The sequence below is a fragment of the Pempheris klunzingeri genome, chromosome 15 (genome assembly GCF_042242105.1).
Source record: "Pempheris klunzingeri isolate RE-2024b chromosome 15, fPemKlu1.hap1, whole genome shotgun sequence".
In the NCBI taxonomy this organism is placed as follows: Eukaryota; Metazoa; Chordata; class Actinopteri; order Acropomatiformes; family Pempheridae; genus Pempheris; species Pempheris klunzingeri.
Genome location: NC_092026.1, coordinates 4,080,471 through 4,097,005, shown reverse-complemented (window position 1 = coordinate 4,097,005; position 16,535 = coordinate 4,080,471). Strand labels below are relative to the sequence as shown.

Genomic DNA, 16,535 nt, shown 5'->3' with positions numbered 1-16,535 from the left:
AACACCACACCACACCATACCAACACCACATCAACACCACACCACACCACACCACACCACACCACACCAGGTCAAAGTAACAAGCATGTTGGGAACATGTTTGATGATCTTTAATATGACAACATTGGAAGAGAACAGCTGCTCAGAGCAGTTACTCTAGTTACTTTGTAACTTCATAGAAAAACTACGTCCAACACAACTTATCATTCAAAGCAAAGTATTTTTATATGTTGTTCAACATGGCTGGAGGGAATCTTTAGGCAATCAAATATGAATATGCTGCAAAGGAGGATTTATGTCTCATCTGAACTTGAATTCACATTTTTGGAGTCCAGTGGTCGTCACATTGTTTGCGTACACCAGCATTCATGATGATCCAGTATCTAATAAATGTGATAACATATTAGATCTGTTTAATCTACAAGGTTACATAAACTGTAATGATCCTGGTTAGCCTTGCGAGCAGCAGGGCTCTGCTGATTGGCAAGTCGTCGATATTTCAAAAGGCCCCAATTTGGCTTTCGTCATCAGTCCAGCAGTTACTCCACTGCTGCGCTTTCCTGGCAAAGTCCCTGGTTACAACACAGACAATAAGCAATAAGTGTTGTCAAACATTATGCACAAAACAACAATAATAAAGTAAGTAAATAAATGAATAACACTTACACGATAATGGTCATTATAATGACAACCTAAAAGAAAGAGCAGCACAGCAGTGAATATTTCAGTAGACGCTTTCATTCACACAAACATTTGTTACTGAGGTCTGATTCACTAAATTTCTGATTGTGTTATTAAAGACTGGTGTTATTCTACATTTGTCCTGACAGCATTGTGGCAAATTAAGATGTTAAGCGCTGACTTATATACTTACAGCGGGTTAAACGTATTCTTCCCTGAATGCAATGAGCAATGGCGCTGAAATAATACCACATACAAGGGACATACTTCCTCTCTCCTTCTTTAAAATATTCCCTTCCAGTTGGCCTAACAACGGACGGAACATTGGCAGGATCCAGGACACAGAATGCATCTGCACAAAATCGACAGAAAAAACAACATATGTATAATTATTTCACAGACTTTTGGAATGAAAACTGTGGTAAATGTGATGTTTATACCTTCGCAGACGGGTAGTTGTGACCAAGTGCCATCACTGTAACATACCACAGTGTCTTCACCAACTCGTTTGTAATAATCAATACACTGATATTTCAAAAACCTTCGATCCTGTTGCACAACAACACCATGAGGAACATTTGGGAGTGCTCCACAGCGGTCCACTGAAATGTGAAAGAGGTTATTTAACACAGTGATAGTATCTCTGTGAAACAGTGATCACAGCAAAAACAGCACATATTGTTAAACTTATCATTAGTGCAGTGATAAAGACTCAATCCCTCACCGGCTTCCCACCAATTAACATAGACAATAGTATAGTAATAGTTGTTGGAAAGCACTTCTGAGGTAGAGGTATCATTGTTGACAGCTGAAAACCAGGTCTCTACAGTAATGGGCAGAGTTATGACCCAAGTATCCCTAAATCACAAACATGATACATATATTTCTTTGAGTGGTTATAAATTCCTCTTTTTCATTACAGCTACTGGTAAGAAATATTTGAGTTACATCAAAGACATATAGAAAATAATTCTAACATATTTGGTGTAAAAGGAGCTGTTACCTGTTACAATGATGGATCCGCTGTCATTGGAGCCAGAGGTGGTAGAAGATCCTGCAGGATACAGAACAGATAAAGGTGTATGTGTACAGAACTAAGTCCTTATTGTGAATAGGTTTCTATGAGACTTTCATATTTGGTGAAATGTTCCTGTGTTTTCACAGCTTGATTCGTTCTGATGGACGACATGGTGGTGCTGTGGTTATCACTGTTGCCTCACGGCAGGAAGGTTCCAGGTTCGAATCCCGGTTTGAACCTGGGGTCTTTCTGTGTGGAGTTTGCATGTTCTCCCCACGCTAGCGGCTTCCTCCCACAATCCAAAGACATGCACATTAGGTTAATTGGTGACTCTACATTGCCTGTGAGTGTGAGAGTGAGTGGTTGTCTGTCTCTCTATGTGTGAAGTCAGCTGGGATTGGCTCCAGCTCCCTGACGGATAAGCGGTATAGACCATCGAAGGTGATCGTGGCTTCTCCAGTAAGTCCTTGTGATTCCACTAGTTTCAGAATCATCCCAAGAGTGACTGTCCACTCTGCTCCACTAAAAAATGTGGCTAGTCTATTTTTTGACAGATTCCACATCTATTTTTTGCTATATGGCCACGTCAAGAAGCACGGTCAATAAAAATGAAACACCCTGTGCAGACTCTTGATCATATATCACATCACTACATCAATATGACTGTATTTTCTCTTGCAAAAACCCAAATAATTTCTGTTGTAATGGTCTGGGAGCTGCAGAGTTCCATGCTGAGTTATGATTTCTAAGCTATGGTAGGACAATCGCTGTTTAGTGACCAGTTAATTGCAGACCCTACATCAGACCATGAACCCTGAAACTACATTGTGGTTTATGAGACCATTTGCCATTCTGACATACGCTTAATGACCACCAGCCCTTGACTGGTGGCTTAAGTCCATTATTGCAGGTATAGGTCAGCTGGGCTCCATGAGCATATGTCTCTTGCTTTGGGGCAAAGAAGCCACCATCCAGCCTGGGAGCACTACAGGACTGTGCTGCACGTTGTGCTAAAACGCAACCATGAGCAAGATAACTCTGCAGTGACTGAATTTGTTCTCAACAAGTACAAATGGTTGAATGTGAAAAGTGTTCAATATTCTTACCACGAAGCACTTGAGGAATCCAAATGAGAAGAGCAAATCCAAGATATCTGTTCCACATCTTGTCAGGAATTAAATCGTCCCACGACAAAGTAGAGTCGGGAGCCTCGTCCAGATCAGAACCGGTTAATTATTGTTGGGGGCCTTCCCCCAAAAGGTTTGTGGAGTAAACACTCAGGCACCATGTTGTTGCTCTGGAGCCAACACAATGGGCAAACAGGCTACATGCACACAGTTACAAAAACACAGAAATACTCTCTAAGATGCATCTCCTCCCTTTTCTTAAGCATTCAGACTGACTTGACACAAACATGTTGGTTAGAATTATTAGTTATTAGAAGGAGAGAATGTTTGGACCACTACAGATTCACATCAGTCACCTTTGCAAAAGTATTTCTGAATGAAGTTTCTCAAACATTATTTTGTTCAGTTTTTGTGTTCAGTGTTGTTTCTAGACGTCAGATGATGTGAATTTTGTAATAATTACAACCAACGGGTCATTAGCGGTAAAACTCTCCCTACAAAAATCTATTTGATTACTTAGAGTCCAAATTTCAAAATGATTTCCTGGACTGGTGCGATCAGAGGTCAGTCCTGTGCCTGAACATTTGTGGATTCTGGTTGGCTCACACCAACACCACACCAACACCACACCACACCACACCACACCACACCACACCACACCACACCACACCAACACCACACCACACCAACACCACACCACACCAACACCACACCACACTAACAACACACCAACACCACACCAACACCACACTAACACCACACCACACCACACCACACCACACCACACCACACCACACCACACCACACCAACACCACACCACACCAACACCACACCACACCACACCACACCACACCAACACCACACCACACCACACCACACCACACCACACTAACACCACACCAACACCACACCACACCACACTAACACCACACCAACACCACACCAACACCACACTAACACCACACCACACCACACCACACCAACACCACACCACACCACACCACACCACACCACACCACACCAACACCACACCACACCACACCACACCAACACCACACCAACACCACACCACACCACACCACACCAACACCACACCACACCACACTAACACCACACTAACACCACACCACACCACACCACACCACACCAACACCACACCACACTAACACCACACCACACCACACCACACCACACCAACACCACACCACACCAACACCACACCAACACCACACCACACCACACCACACCACACCAACACCACACCACACCAACACCACACCACACCAACACCACACCACACCACACCACACCAACACCACACCACACCACACTAACACCACACCACACCACACCACACCACACCAACACCACACCACACCACACTAACACCACACCACACCACACCACACCACACCAACACCACACCAACACCACACTAACACCACACTAACACCACACTAACACCACACCACACCACACCACACTAACACCACACCACACCACACCACACCACACCACACCACACCACACCACACCACACCACACCACACCAACACCACACCACACCACACTAACACCACACCACACCACACCACACCACACCAACACCACACCACACCAACACCACACCACACCACACTAACACCACACCACACCACACCACACCACACCAACACCACACCAACACCACACTAACACCACACTAACACCACACCACACCACACCACACCACACCACACCAACACCACACCAACACCACACCACACCACACCAGGTCAAAGTAACAAGCATGTTGGGAACATGTTTGATGATCTTTAATATGACAACATTGGAAGAGAACAGCTGCTCAGAGCAGTTACTCTAGTTACTTTGTAACTTCATAGAAAAACTACGTCCAACACAACTTATCATTCAAAGCAAAGTATTTTTATATGTTGTTCAACATGGCTGGAGGGAATCTTTAGGCAATCAAATATGAATATGCTGCAAAGGAGGATTTATGTCTCATCTGAACTTGAATTCACATTTTTGGAGTCCAGTGGTCGTCACATTGTTTGCGTACACCAGCATTCATGATGATCCAGTATCTAATAAATGTGATAACATATTAGATCTGTTTAATCTACAAGGTTACATAAACTGTAATGATCCTGGTTAGCCTTGCGAGCAGCAGGGCTCTGCTGATTGGCAAGTCGTCGATATTTCAAAAGGCCCCAATTTGGCTTTCGTCATCAGTCCAGCAGTTACTCCACTGCTGTGCTTTCCTGGCAAAGTCCCTGGTTACAACACAGACAATAAGCAATAAGTGTTGTCAAACATTATGCACAAAACAACAATAATAAAGTAAGTAAATAAATGAATAACACTTACACGATAATGGTCATTATTATGACAACCTAAAAGAAAGAGCAGCACAGCAGTGAATATTTCAGTAGACGCTTTCATTCACACAAACATTTGTTACTGAGGTCTGATTCACTAAATTTCTGATTGTGTTATTAAAGACTGGTGTTATTCTACATTTGTCCTGACAGCATTGTGGCAAATTAAGATGTTAAGCGCTGACTTATATACTTACAGCGGGTAAAATACATTCTTCCCTGAATGCAATGAGCACCGGCGCTGAAATAATCCCACATACAATGGACATACTTCCTCTCTCCTTCTTTAAAATATTCCCTTCCACTTGGCCTAACAACGGACGGAACATTGGCAGGATCCAGGACACAGAATGCATCTGCACAAAATCGACAGAAAAAACAACATATGTGTAATTATTTGACAGACTTTTGGAATGAAAACTGTGGTAAATGTGATGTTTATACCTTCGCAGACGGGTAGTTGTGACCACCTGCCATCACTGTAACATACCACAGTGTCTTCACCAACTCGTTTGTAATATTTATTACACTGATATCTCAAAAAGGTTTGATTCTGTTGCACAACAACACCATGAGGAACATTTGGGGGTGCTCCACAGCGGCCGACTGAAATGTAATAAGAGGTTATTTAACACAGTGATAGTATCTGTGAAACAGTGATGGAGGCCATAATAATTATAATTCAAGTGATAGTTTAATGTATTTAATATCTACTGTAAAACACAATTTTTCCTACAAAGACAGAAAGGTCAAGCTACCTCCACCTGCAGGTGTTATCGCACTGGCAGATGTACCTCCACCTGGTTTGGTTCCTCTGCCTAAAAACAGACATTAGATAGTGAGGTTATGTAAATGAACATACTAATATCAATGCAGATCAATAAACTACCTCCACTTGAAGGTTGTGTCCCACTAGCAACAGATGTTCTGTCCTGTCCAGCACCTGGTCTGGTTCCTTTGCCTGTTGAAGTGGAAGATCATTAGCAGTACAAATAGCATATTGCAGTGGGATATTTGATTAAAAAAAAGGATATACAACCAATTTTCATCTTTATCAGCAGAGAGAACCAAGTCTTTGTTTTAACTAGACGCAGATTTAAGCACATATCGTTACACTTATTGTAAAAAGCAGCCTGTTTACCTAAAACCAAGGTTTTTACACTTGGAGGTTTTGTCCCAAGTGGAATTCCTGATTCCACTGCACTGTGGTCTTTGCCACCACACAGCGTCACCAGTTAGACTACTTCTGTTCACCTGCCAGTGATAAGCTTCACAGGGAGGGTGTAACACACTGAAAATACTCACTATCCCGACCACATCCCACTGTCTCCCCTGCAGGCACCCCAAGCAATCAGTACGAGTCATTAGTTCAGTGATAAAGACACAATCCCTCACCGGCTTCCCACCAAAACTGTGGTAAATGTGTTGTTTATACCTTCGCAGACGGGTAGTTGTGACCAACTGCCATCACTGTAACATACCACAGTGTCTAAACCAACTAGTTTGTAATATTTATTACACTGATATCTCAAAAAGGTTTGATTCTGTTGCACAACAACACCATGAGGAACATTTGGGGGTGCTCCACAGCGGCCGACTGAAATGTAATAAGAGGTTATTTAACACAGTGATAGTATCTGTGAAACAGTGATGGAGGCCATAATAATTATAATTCAAGTGATAGTTTAATGTATTTAATATCTACTGTAAAACACAGTTTTTCCTACAAAGACAGAAAGGTCAAGCTACCTCCACCTGCAGGTGTTATCGCACTGGCAGATGTACCTCCACCTGGTTTGGTTCCTCTGCCTAAAAACAGACATTAGATAGTGAGGTTATGTAAATGAACATACTAATATCAATGCAGATCAATAAACTACCTCCACTTGAAGGTTGTGTCCCACTAGCAACAGATGTTCTGTCCTGTCCAGCACCTGGTCTGGTTCCTTTGCCTGTTGAAGTGGAAGAACATTAGCAGTACAAATAGCATATTGCAGTTGGATATTTGATTAAAAAAAAGGATATACAACCAATTTTCATCTTTATCAGCAGAGAGAACCAAGTCTTTGTTTTAACTAGACGCAGATTTAAGCACATATCGTTACACTTATTGTAAAAAGCAGCCTGTTTACCTAAAACCAAGGTTTTTACACTTGATTAAATCCTTGATTTTGTCCCAAGTGGAATTCCTGATTCCACTGCACTGTGGTCTTTGCCACCACACAGCGTCACCAGTTAGACTACTTCTGTTCACCTGCCAGCGATAAGCTTCACAGGGAGGGTGTAACACACTGAAAATACTCACTATCCCGACCACATCCCACTGTCTCCCCTGCGGGCACCCCAAGCAATCAGTACGAGTCATTAGTTCAGTGATAAAGACACAATCCCTCACCGGCTTCCCACCAAAACTGTGGTAAATGTGATGTTTACACCTTTGCAGACGGGTAGTTGTGACCAACTGCCATCACTGTAACATACCACAGTGTCTAAACCAACTAGTTTGTAATATTTATTACACTGATATCTCAAAAAGGTTTGATTCTGTTGCACAACAACACCATGAGGAACATTTGGGGGTGCTCCACAGCGGCCGACTGAAATGTAATAAGAGGTTATTTAACACAGTGATAGTATCTGTGAAACAGTGATGGAGGCCATAATAATTATAATTCAAGTGATAGTTTAATGTATTTAATATCTACTGTAAAACACAGTTTTTCCTACAAAGACAGAAAGGTCAAGCTACCTCCACCTGCAGGTGTTATCGCACTGGCAGATGTACCTCCACCTGGTTTGGTTCCTCTGCCTAAAAACAGACATTAGATAGTGAGGTTATGTAAATGAACATACTAATATCAATGCAGATCAATAAACTACCTCCACTTGAAGGTTGTGTCCCACTAGCAACAGATGTTCTGTCCTGTCCAGCACCTGGTCTGGTTCCATTGCCTGTTGAAGTGGAAGAACATTAGCAGTACAAATAGCATATTGCAGTTGGATATTTGATTAAAAAAAGGATATACAACCAATTTTCATCTTTATCAGCAGAGAGAACCAAGTCTTTGTTTTAACTAGACGCAGATTTAAGCACATATCGTTACACTTATTGTAAAAAGCAGCCTGTTTACCTAAAACCAAGGTTTTTACACTTGGAGGTTTTGTCCCAAGTGGAATTCCTGATTCCACTGCACTGTGGTCTTTGCCACCACACAGCGTCACCAGTTAGACTACTTCTGTTCACCTGCCAGCGATAAGCTTCACAGGGAGGGTGTAACACACTGAAAATACTCACTATCCCGACCACATCCCACTGTCTCCCCTGCAGGCACCCCAAGCAATCAGTACGAGTCATTAGTGCAGTGATAAAGACCCAATCCCTCACTGGCTTCCCACCAAAACTGTGGTAAATGTGTTGTTTATACCTTCGCAGACGGGTAGTTGTGACCAACTGCCATCACTGTAACATACCACAGTGTCTAAACCAACTCGTGTGTAATAATCATTACACTGATATCTCAAAAACCTTCGATCCTGTTGCACAACAACACCATGAGGAACATGTGGGAGTGCTCCACAGCGGTCCACTGAAATGTAATAAGAGGTTATTTAACACAGTGATAGTATCTCTGTGAAACAGTGATCACAGCAAAAACAGCACATATTGTTAAACTTATCATTAGTGCAGTGATAAAGACTCAATCCCTCACCGGCTTCCCACCAATTAACATAGACAATAGTATAGTAATAGTTGTCGGAAAGCACTTCTGAGGTAGAGGTATCATTGTTGACAGCTGAAAACCAGGTCTCTACAGTAATGGGCAAAAGCTATGACCCAAGTATCCCTAAATCACAAACATGATACATATATTTCTTTGAGTGGTTATAAATTCATCTTTTTCATTACACAATAACAATTTAGCTAGTGAAGAAATATGGTGTAAAAGGAGCAATGAGCATAAATGTTTTACCTGTATCAAATATAGGTCTACTGTTTCTGTCATTGGAGCCAGAGGTGGTAGAAGATCCTGTAGGATACAGAACAGATAAAGGCAAGGCAAGGCAAATCTATTTATATAGCACCTTTCAGGCACAAGGCAATTCAAAGTGCTTTACAGGGGCATAAAACACAATACAATAAAAACAAAACATAGAAACATTAAACTGCATTGCAAAACATATATACATACATTGTAAAAGATAAAAGCACAAGAAAATAAATAGTTAAAGCTTGTTTGGGGTCAAAAACACTGTTACATAGAATGGTGCGACATCTGCATAGGTATGATATGAGATGTTGCAGGATTCAATGATCTGAGCAAGGGGAAACATATAAACGTTAAAAAGAAGAGGTCCAAGAATGGACCCTTGAGGAACCCCAAATGTTATTTTTGTTCACTCAGATTTAAAATTACGAATTGACACAAAGTAGTCCCTATCCTGTAAGTAAGATTTGATCCAGTTTAACATGGCACCAGACAGTCCCACCCACTTTTCTAATCTGCCAATCAGTATTTCATGGTCAACAGTATCAAATGCAGCACTGAGATCCAATAAACTGAGATTTTCGATGTGTCGCTACTCAGATGGATGTCATTTAAAACTTTAACAAGTGCAGTCTCAGTGCTGTGTTGTGATCTAAAACCAGATGGAAAGAGACTGAGGGGATTATTTTGCACCAGGAACCTGTTAAACTGCAGAAAAACAACCCTTTCAATGACCTTTCCCAGAAAAGGCAAGTTTGATGTTGGTTTGTAGTGATTTATCACCATCAAGAGAGGTTTAATAAATAGGAAAAAGGCCTGACTGAAAAGAACTGTTGACAATTTGCAATATATCTGATGCTCAAAAGTACGAGGGAACACATATGGAATCATGTAGTAAAAAAATTGTTACACAAACCAGAATATGTTTTATATTTTAGATTCTTCAAAGCAGCCACCTTTTGCTTTGATGACAGTTTAGAGAAGCAGCCCCAGGAAGAGATCTCTCGGGAGAACACCTCTACACAAGGCACCATTGGAAGTGTATCATGCCGCAATACCCAGCAGGTAGACCATCAAGCTGTATGATGAACTGGTTTGTTTAATAATTTTTTGTTAACTACATAATTCCATAGGCGTTCCTCCATAGGTTTGAAATCTTCAGTATTAATCTATGATGTAAATAATAATAAGAATAAAGAAAAACCATTTCATTAGAAGGTGTGTCCAAACAGCCTGGTACTGTGCATGCTGTTCTCTTCAGTGTTGTACAAGAGTGAATACTGCCAACCTCTACGTTGCCATCCATCCATCAATTCTTCAACTAGTTCCTAGTTGAGTTCCTTTAAAAACTGTGTGCAGATGAACCTGGAGGAGCTGATGCTGTTCTGAAGGCAAAGGGTGGTCACGCCAAATACTGATTTGATTTTTGCAGCATTTCTTCACACCTGATTAAAACTTTTGCACAGAACTGTACATGCACAGCACAATGGCTAGATTTGTGTTTTAATGTTCGAATTTTCAAACAGTATGCTGGACTTTTACAAGAGATAAGGATTTAAGGATGAAGAGTAGCCGATGACTTGGGCAAGCACAGGTCTAACACATTTCTAAGTTTGACTGGAGTTTAGACCCCCTATAGATCAACAGAGCATTGGCCGCTCTTCAAAACTTCAATATAATAGCATCTTAGATCACACAAACTCCCTTTGTGGATTTTTTACTACATTTATTTAAAATGAAAATGTTTTTTTACATGTGAATTTATATTAAATGTACATACAATGATAAGTATTTTTTTGTGTGCACTGAAAAATATCTATGTGGAGGGAGTCATTTATAAATAAATCCTAAAATACATTTGTGTGTTGTTCTTTGTTCTTTCATAAAAACTGACGCTGATATGACTCCTTCAGGCCTAGTTATGATTTCTAAACTATGGTTGGACGCTCATTATTCATTTGTATTTTTGTGTATCTCTGCACACGGGTCTCTTACTGCACGTTGGGCCTTCAGTCCAGTTTCCAGCGACGCAAAAGATGGATTTTTTGGTGTCTGCTCCCTCCACAGTATATCCATCCTCACATTCATACTGCACCACTGAACCTGCAGCAAACACCTCCTGGTATTTCTGATGAATGATTACAGCATGGGGGAAATAAGGGGGCTCACCGCACGCGTGGGCACTTTCTGCAAAAACAAACACATTTGTCATTAATAGGTAAAGGTGCTCAGATGGTTGCTGATTTCAAACCAAAGAATCATTTAGACGCTGATATTACTGTGGTCACAGAACATCTGACAGACTTACTCTCACACACCGGCACAGAGGACCATGTTCCATTTATACATATTGTTGTGGCATCCTGGTGTTTAGGTTCATATCCTTTGTCGCATGTTATAATTATTTCGTCTCCCTCCTCATACCAACCATTTTGGCTTTTTTTGTATTTTGCTTTGGGTATATCTGGTGAAATGCAGGCATCTTCATCTGAGGGGAGAAGAGAACAAAAACAACCAACTACCTCCTGACTTTCAGAGCAAAGAGATGAAACACTTCAATATCCTCATTTCACACGTGCATGTTTCAAAGTTATTCTTTTAGATTTGCTGTTTTTAACATCACTTTGCACCTTGGGCTGATGACCAGCAGTGCTACGTTACTTCAAAAATGTAGTTCATTATTCATTCATCTTCATCTTCTTCATTGCTTTACTAAGTACTCACCAGCAAAAGCAATTAGTTACACGTTATTAAGTGCGCTCAATAAGTAACTTAAAACGCCTGAATGTCTTACTTTTGCTGACCTCTGGTAGCTTAACGTCTCATCTTTCTGCCCTGATGCACAGGTGTACCTCACGACCCTGTGGCATTACTGTTGGGTGTATGTTTTTTTTTTTTAGATCAGATCTAGCAGAAGTGAAACACACTTAAAACTTGAAACTAGAGAGGGCAAGGCAGAGGATGAGATTACTCGTGAAAAAACTGCAAAGCCTCCACACCCAATGGCCTTGTGTCTTTAATACGTGTGGGGAAACAAACTATTTATAGGCCTGAACTGAAGTTCTGTCTAATTAGGAAAAACATTTAATATGTTAGGTCTTGTAGATTTATTTCAGTGAAAGAAAAACAGGAAGTAGACTTTTCCCTTTACCAAGTATACTGGACTTATATCAGACAGGATAGAACAATTTAATTCTTAGATACAGATATTAGTAGGCTCAACATTGAACAGTATCATTCAGAAACGTGAGCACTGAACATTGATGTTTTTAGTCTGTAGTGGGACACAGTGACAGATGGATGATATCATCATTTTGCAGGATTCAAACACAGAATGAATGTGATAGAAATAATAAAGGCTTCAAGGGAGTATAAAAAACATAAAATATGAAAGGTGGCATACAGTTTAAGCTGGAAAACACTTCTGCAGGTTCTCAGAGCCTCATTTAAATAAACCAGCGGAGATATTGTAGAACACCTACCTATACAGTTTGGCTCAGGAGACCAGTTGCCCTCTTGACATTTGCTCGTTGCCCACCATCCCTCCACTGCTGGTTTACGTCCGCTGTTACAGGAATAAGTGAGCACGGTTCCATGAGAGTAACTTTCTTGTTCAGGATCTTGCTCAGGAACAAAATAACCTTCTATCAGGCTCGGAACACCACAGGGCCGCGCTGCACTTGGTGCTGAAACAGTGATAAGTGAGAGAGCGCTGAAGAGACATGATTCTTTTTAAAAACAGAACAAAGAATGATAGATGATAGAAGTGAATGTTCTTACCATTTAGCACTCCTGGAAGCCAAACCAGAAGGACAAATCCAAGATACCTCATGCACATTTTGTCAGGAATTAAAGTCAAAGCAGAGCAAAGAGTCCAGTTCAGGTCAGAACAAGTTAATGATTGCTGAGGGAATTTTACCAAAAAGTTAAGAAATGTGGAGCAAACACCTTTGTCACTGCGCCTCTGACATAACGCTGCTGCTGCAACAAGTTACAAACAAATACGTACACACAGGGACAGATAAATAAACTTGTTGTGTCTTTCCCCTCTTTTGGCATGTTGATCTCAGAGATACATGTGAGATACACAGTAAGGACACTACTACAGCCACTCTATGAGTATTACCCTCACAAACCATATGAACTAAGTGGTTTTGTAAACACACATTAACACCTTAATCTGATTACAGTCAGCACTGAAAGATGACACTGCAGCACTGAAAGATGACACTGCATATTCCATCCATCCATTACCAGGATGCCCAGGACCCGCCTTGGCCTGTCACCTGGCTTGCCATGCACCCGACCCCTGTAACGACCCCTGCGGTTGGTGAGCCCACATGGCGGCGGCTCCATGTTATTTTTTCAGCAGATGCTCACCAGCGAGTTTCCCCAACCCAGGCAAGGGAACACTTCTGGCTCCACTTCATACAGGGGTGCACTACATACACTGCGTATTTGGAGCCTTAAAGCTTTAATTTAAGATCTAATTTGTGTATATTTTCTGTATATAAGATTCCAGCAGGTGTTGCAGCATTCTGGAGTGTTTCTTCAATGTTTGCTAACACAGCTTAGCACCCACAATGCTGATTCATTTGTTTACAGTCCAGATTTCAGTGATTTCCCGGACTACTGTTGTCAGAGGCCAGCATTAGGAAATACCAAACACAGTCAGGACTGAGGTCAGAGTGCAGATGAATAAAAGAAAAAAACTGACTACAAAACAGAAAAAGACGAGGAACTGGGCTTCATTTTCAGCATTAAAATCATCTGATGATTTGGATGTGATCATGCAGTTTGCCTTGGCATCAGTCTTTGATTGCCATCTGCTGGCTCCTCAGGTGCTCTGCATGGTTTCATCCAGTCCCAGTCGCTCCTGAACATCTGGTTGAAGTGACCACACACCTGAAGACAAAACAGAAGGCTGGACAGTTTTTAATGCCTCATCGACGTGCTCATCAACATGAGACCTACATGAGTTTTAAGACTATAACTGAAAAATACAAATTGTTTATGTTTTACAGGAGCATTTCAGTGAGAATGAGGATTAAATGTTTCAGTAACTGCTAAACTGATACTGAGAAAATTTGGTTCCTCATTGGTTGATAACCTGGAAGTCTTATCTTATCTGTTTTAAAGGGTTTTGTGCTAATTTATTTTATTTCAAACGAAAAAGTCACACACACACACACACACACATATGTAATCTACACTCCTGTATTTCTGATCAGTTGTTCTCTCTTGGCAAAGTCTCTCTTATGCTACGCATTAAAAAGAAAAGCAAAACTGTTCTCTTTGATTCTTCCCCTTTTCACATGCACTGTGCTTGCTGATTTCATTTCTCAGAAATGCACTCCGGAAATGAAAGCACGCAATTTCACACTTCAGTGTGCTTGTTTGTGACACTTCTTCGTGTGTATATAGAAGCTTTGCTGTATTGGAGACACATTTTAACACCTTTAAGTTGCCGAGCTCCAGACAGACACATGTATTATACTAAACAGCTGAAACCAAGAGGTGTTTCTCTGGATTGTGACTATCTACTGTGGCCCTGAGGGGCAAAAGACAAGAACATTTGATGCAACATATTAATAATTTTGGGACATTGTGGTGCCCTTGGCCAGACATCTACTGAGGGGACGCATGTCTATCGTGTTTTTTTTCCCCTCCTCCATCACACAGCTTTCAGTGCAAACTGTCAAATTAATGAGACATCTCTGCACGAAGGGAATATAAACGTACAGTTTCCAACAATATTCCTATAATATTCTATAGTATTTTCTATAACACCCATAGAAAGATTAGTGTGGATCTGTTGCAGGAAGGTCTGAAGTGGATTCAGACACTTCTTAACCTCTGCAATGACCAAATACTGACATTTTGAACACAGAGCAGGACTGCAGAGGTGGGTAAACACCTGCAAAACAGAACGCCTGCTCTGCTCCCATCCATCACTACTGCTCGCTCTGGTATAATTAACTGAAACTACTCACGCTGGTTTTATACATTTAGCGGCTCAGTGGTCACTCACTCACTCACAGAGCTGTGCGGCCACAAGTTTTGAGCACAGTGGGGTATTTTTGACAGCTGTCATTCCAGGACTGACAGCCGATAGCTTTTTAACAGTTCATTTGTATTAATCTTCATCCTGTGGATCCTGAATTTCAGGGTGGAATCAATTCTATTATTTAGCATTTATTATTATTATGGACTGTCCTTTGTTCTCCCTCCTGACTCACTGCTAATACATGACTGTTGAGAAAGCACCCAACATGTGTTATCCATTATGGTTCTTATCCCACCGGGAACATATTTTGTTGTTTGCATGAAATATAGATACTTCTACAGTGTTCATTTAAAAAAATAGTTGTGCACATTTACAAATTTAGAAGAGAACAAATTAACAAAACGTCTAAATTGCATCTTTTGTTGACGTTATTGTTTTGCTGTATTTTCTGTTTTCTAGTTTGTTAACGTGGTAATAAAATGCATTTCCTACATTTGTTGGTGTATTATATGAAATGTTGTGCATTATACGTCGTGATGTGGTTCATCCGATGGGTTTTTCCCCTCTGGGCCACCGTGCTTTAGGAACAACACTGACTTTTAGGAGCTCAGGCGAGTCAAGCAATTGTTAATCGTGTTCTTCTTCTTGTACTGAGGTGCTGTTGTGCATCCACTAAATATTCATTATTGCCACTGCAGTAATTTGACCTCCACAAAGGTCTTGCTGGACAATATCATCAGAAACCAGCAGAAACCAAGAATGAACCCAGAAAGAGTAGTGTATCTCATATAAGGGCGACCTCAGCAGGTGACACAGGTTTGAGGGGTCGGATGTTGTAAAGGAGGCAGGAGGTCTGGAAGCAATTTGTCCTTCTCTCTGTGTGCGAGACCATCAGTCTCCAGAGGTCTGTATCGATTTCTCCTTCCACCGTCTGCTTTAGCAATCTCATCCTGACCTCGTCGATTGATGAGGAAGCTCTCTTGCCAATTTCCTCCTGGGCTCTTTTTTTTCCCTCATTCATCATGTGTCTTGCCACAGTGCATCTTCCTTCGTCCTTCGACCTCACACCACCCGTCGACTCCAGTGCAGTGAGCTGAAACGAGTGAGCTGAGGGAGGATAAAATAAAGACGCTTTGTTGTGCCAGAGTGGGGAATAGAGGCCATGTTGAATGAAATTTGTCTGGCTTGGCTTTAATTTGCTTCCAGATTCCTCATATTTGATGGATTTTTCTTCCTCCCAAATTTAGCCAGAAGCCTCGGAAGTAGGTACTTAATCTCCCACAGTATGGACTGAGCAGATAAAGTGCTCATTACTCGTACTACATTTAGGAAAC

General features: G+C 41.3%; 1 protein-coding gene and 1 long non-coding RNA gene across 2 annotated transcripts; both read right to left on the bottom strand.

Annotated features, from left to right (window-relative positions):
* Positions 1–238: 238 nt before the first annotated feature.
* LOC139214084 (complement factor H-related protein 1-like) lies at positions 239–13,032 on the bottom strand. Its single transcript, XM_070844824.1, has 9 exons — positions 12,975–13,032; positions 12,677–12,880; positions 11,503–11,682; positions 11,190–11,381; positions 9,180–9,236; positions 8,634–8,795; positions 5,406–5,564; positions 667–692; positions 239–572 (listed from the first exon to the last, which is right to left on the bottom strand). The coding sequence occupies exons 1-9, from the start codon at positions 13,030–13,032 to the stop codon at positions 540–542; spliced, it is 1,071 nt and encodes a 356-aa protein (XP_070700925.1). The 3' UTR covers positions 239–539.
* On the bottom strand, positions 6,650–7,155 carry LOC139214627 (uncharacterized). The gene is made up of 3 exons (XR_011585468.1): positions 7,089–7,155; positions 6,958–7,017; positions 6,650–6,805 (listed from the first exon to the last, which is right to left on the bottom strand). It is a non-coding gene; the product is annotated as an uncharacterized lncRNA (long non-coding RNA).
* Positions 13,033–16,535: the final 3,503 nt, after the last annotated feature.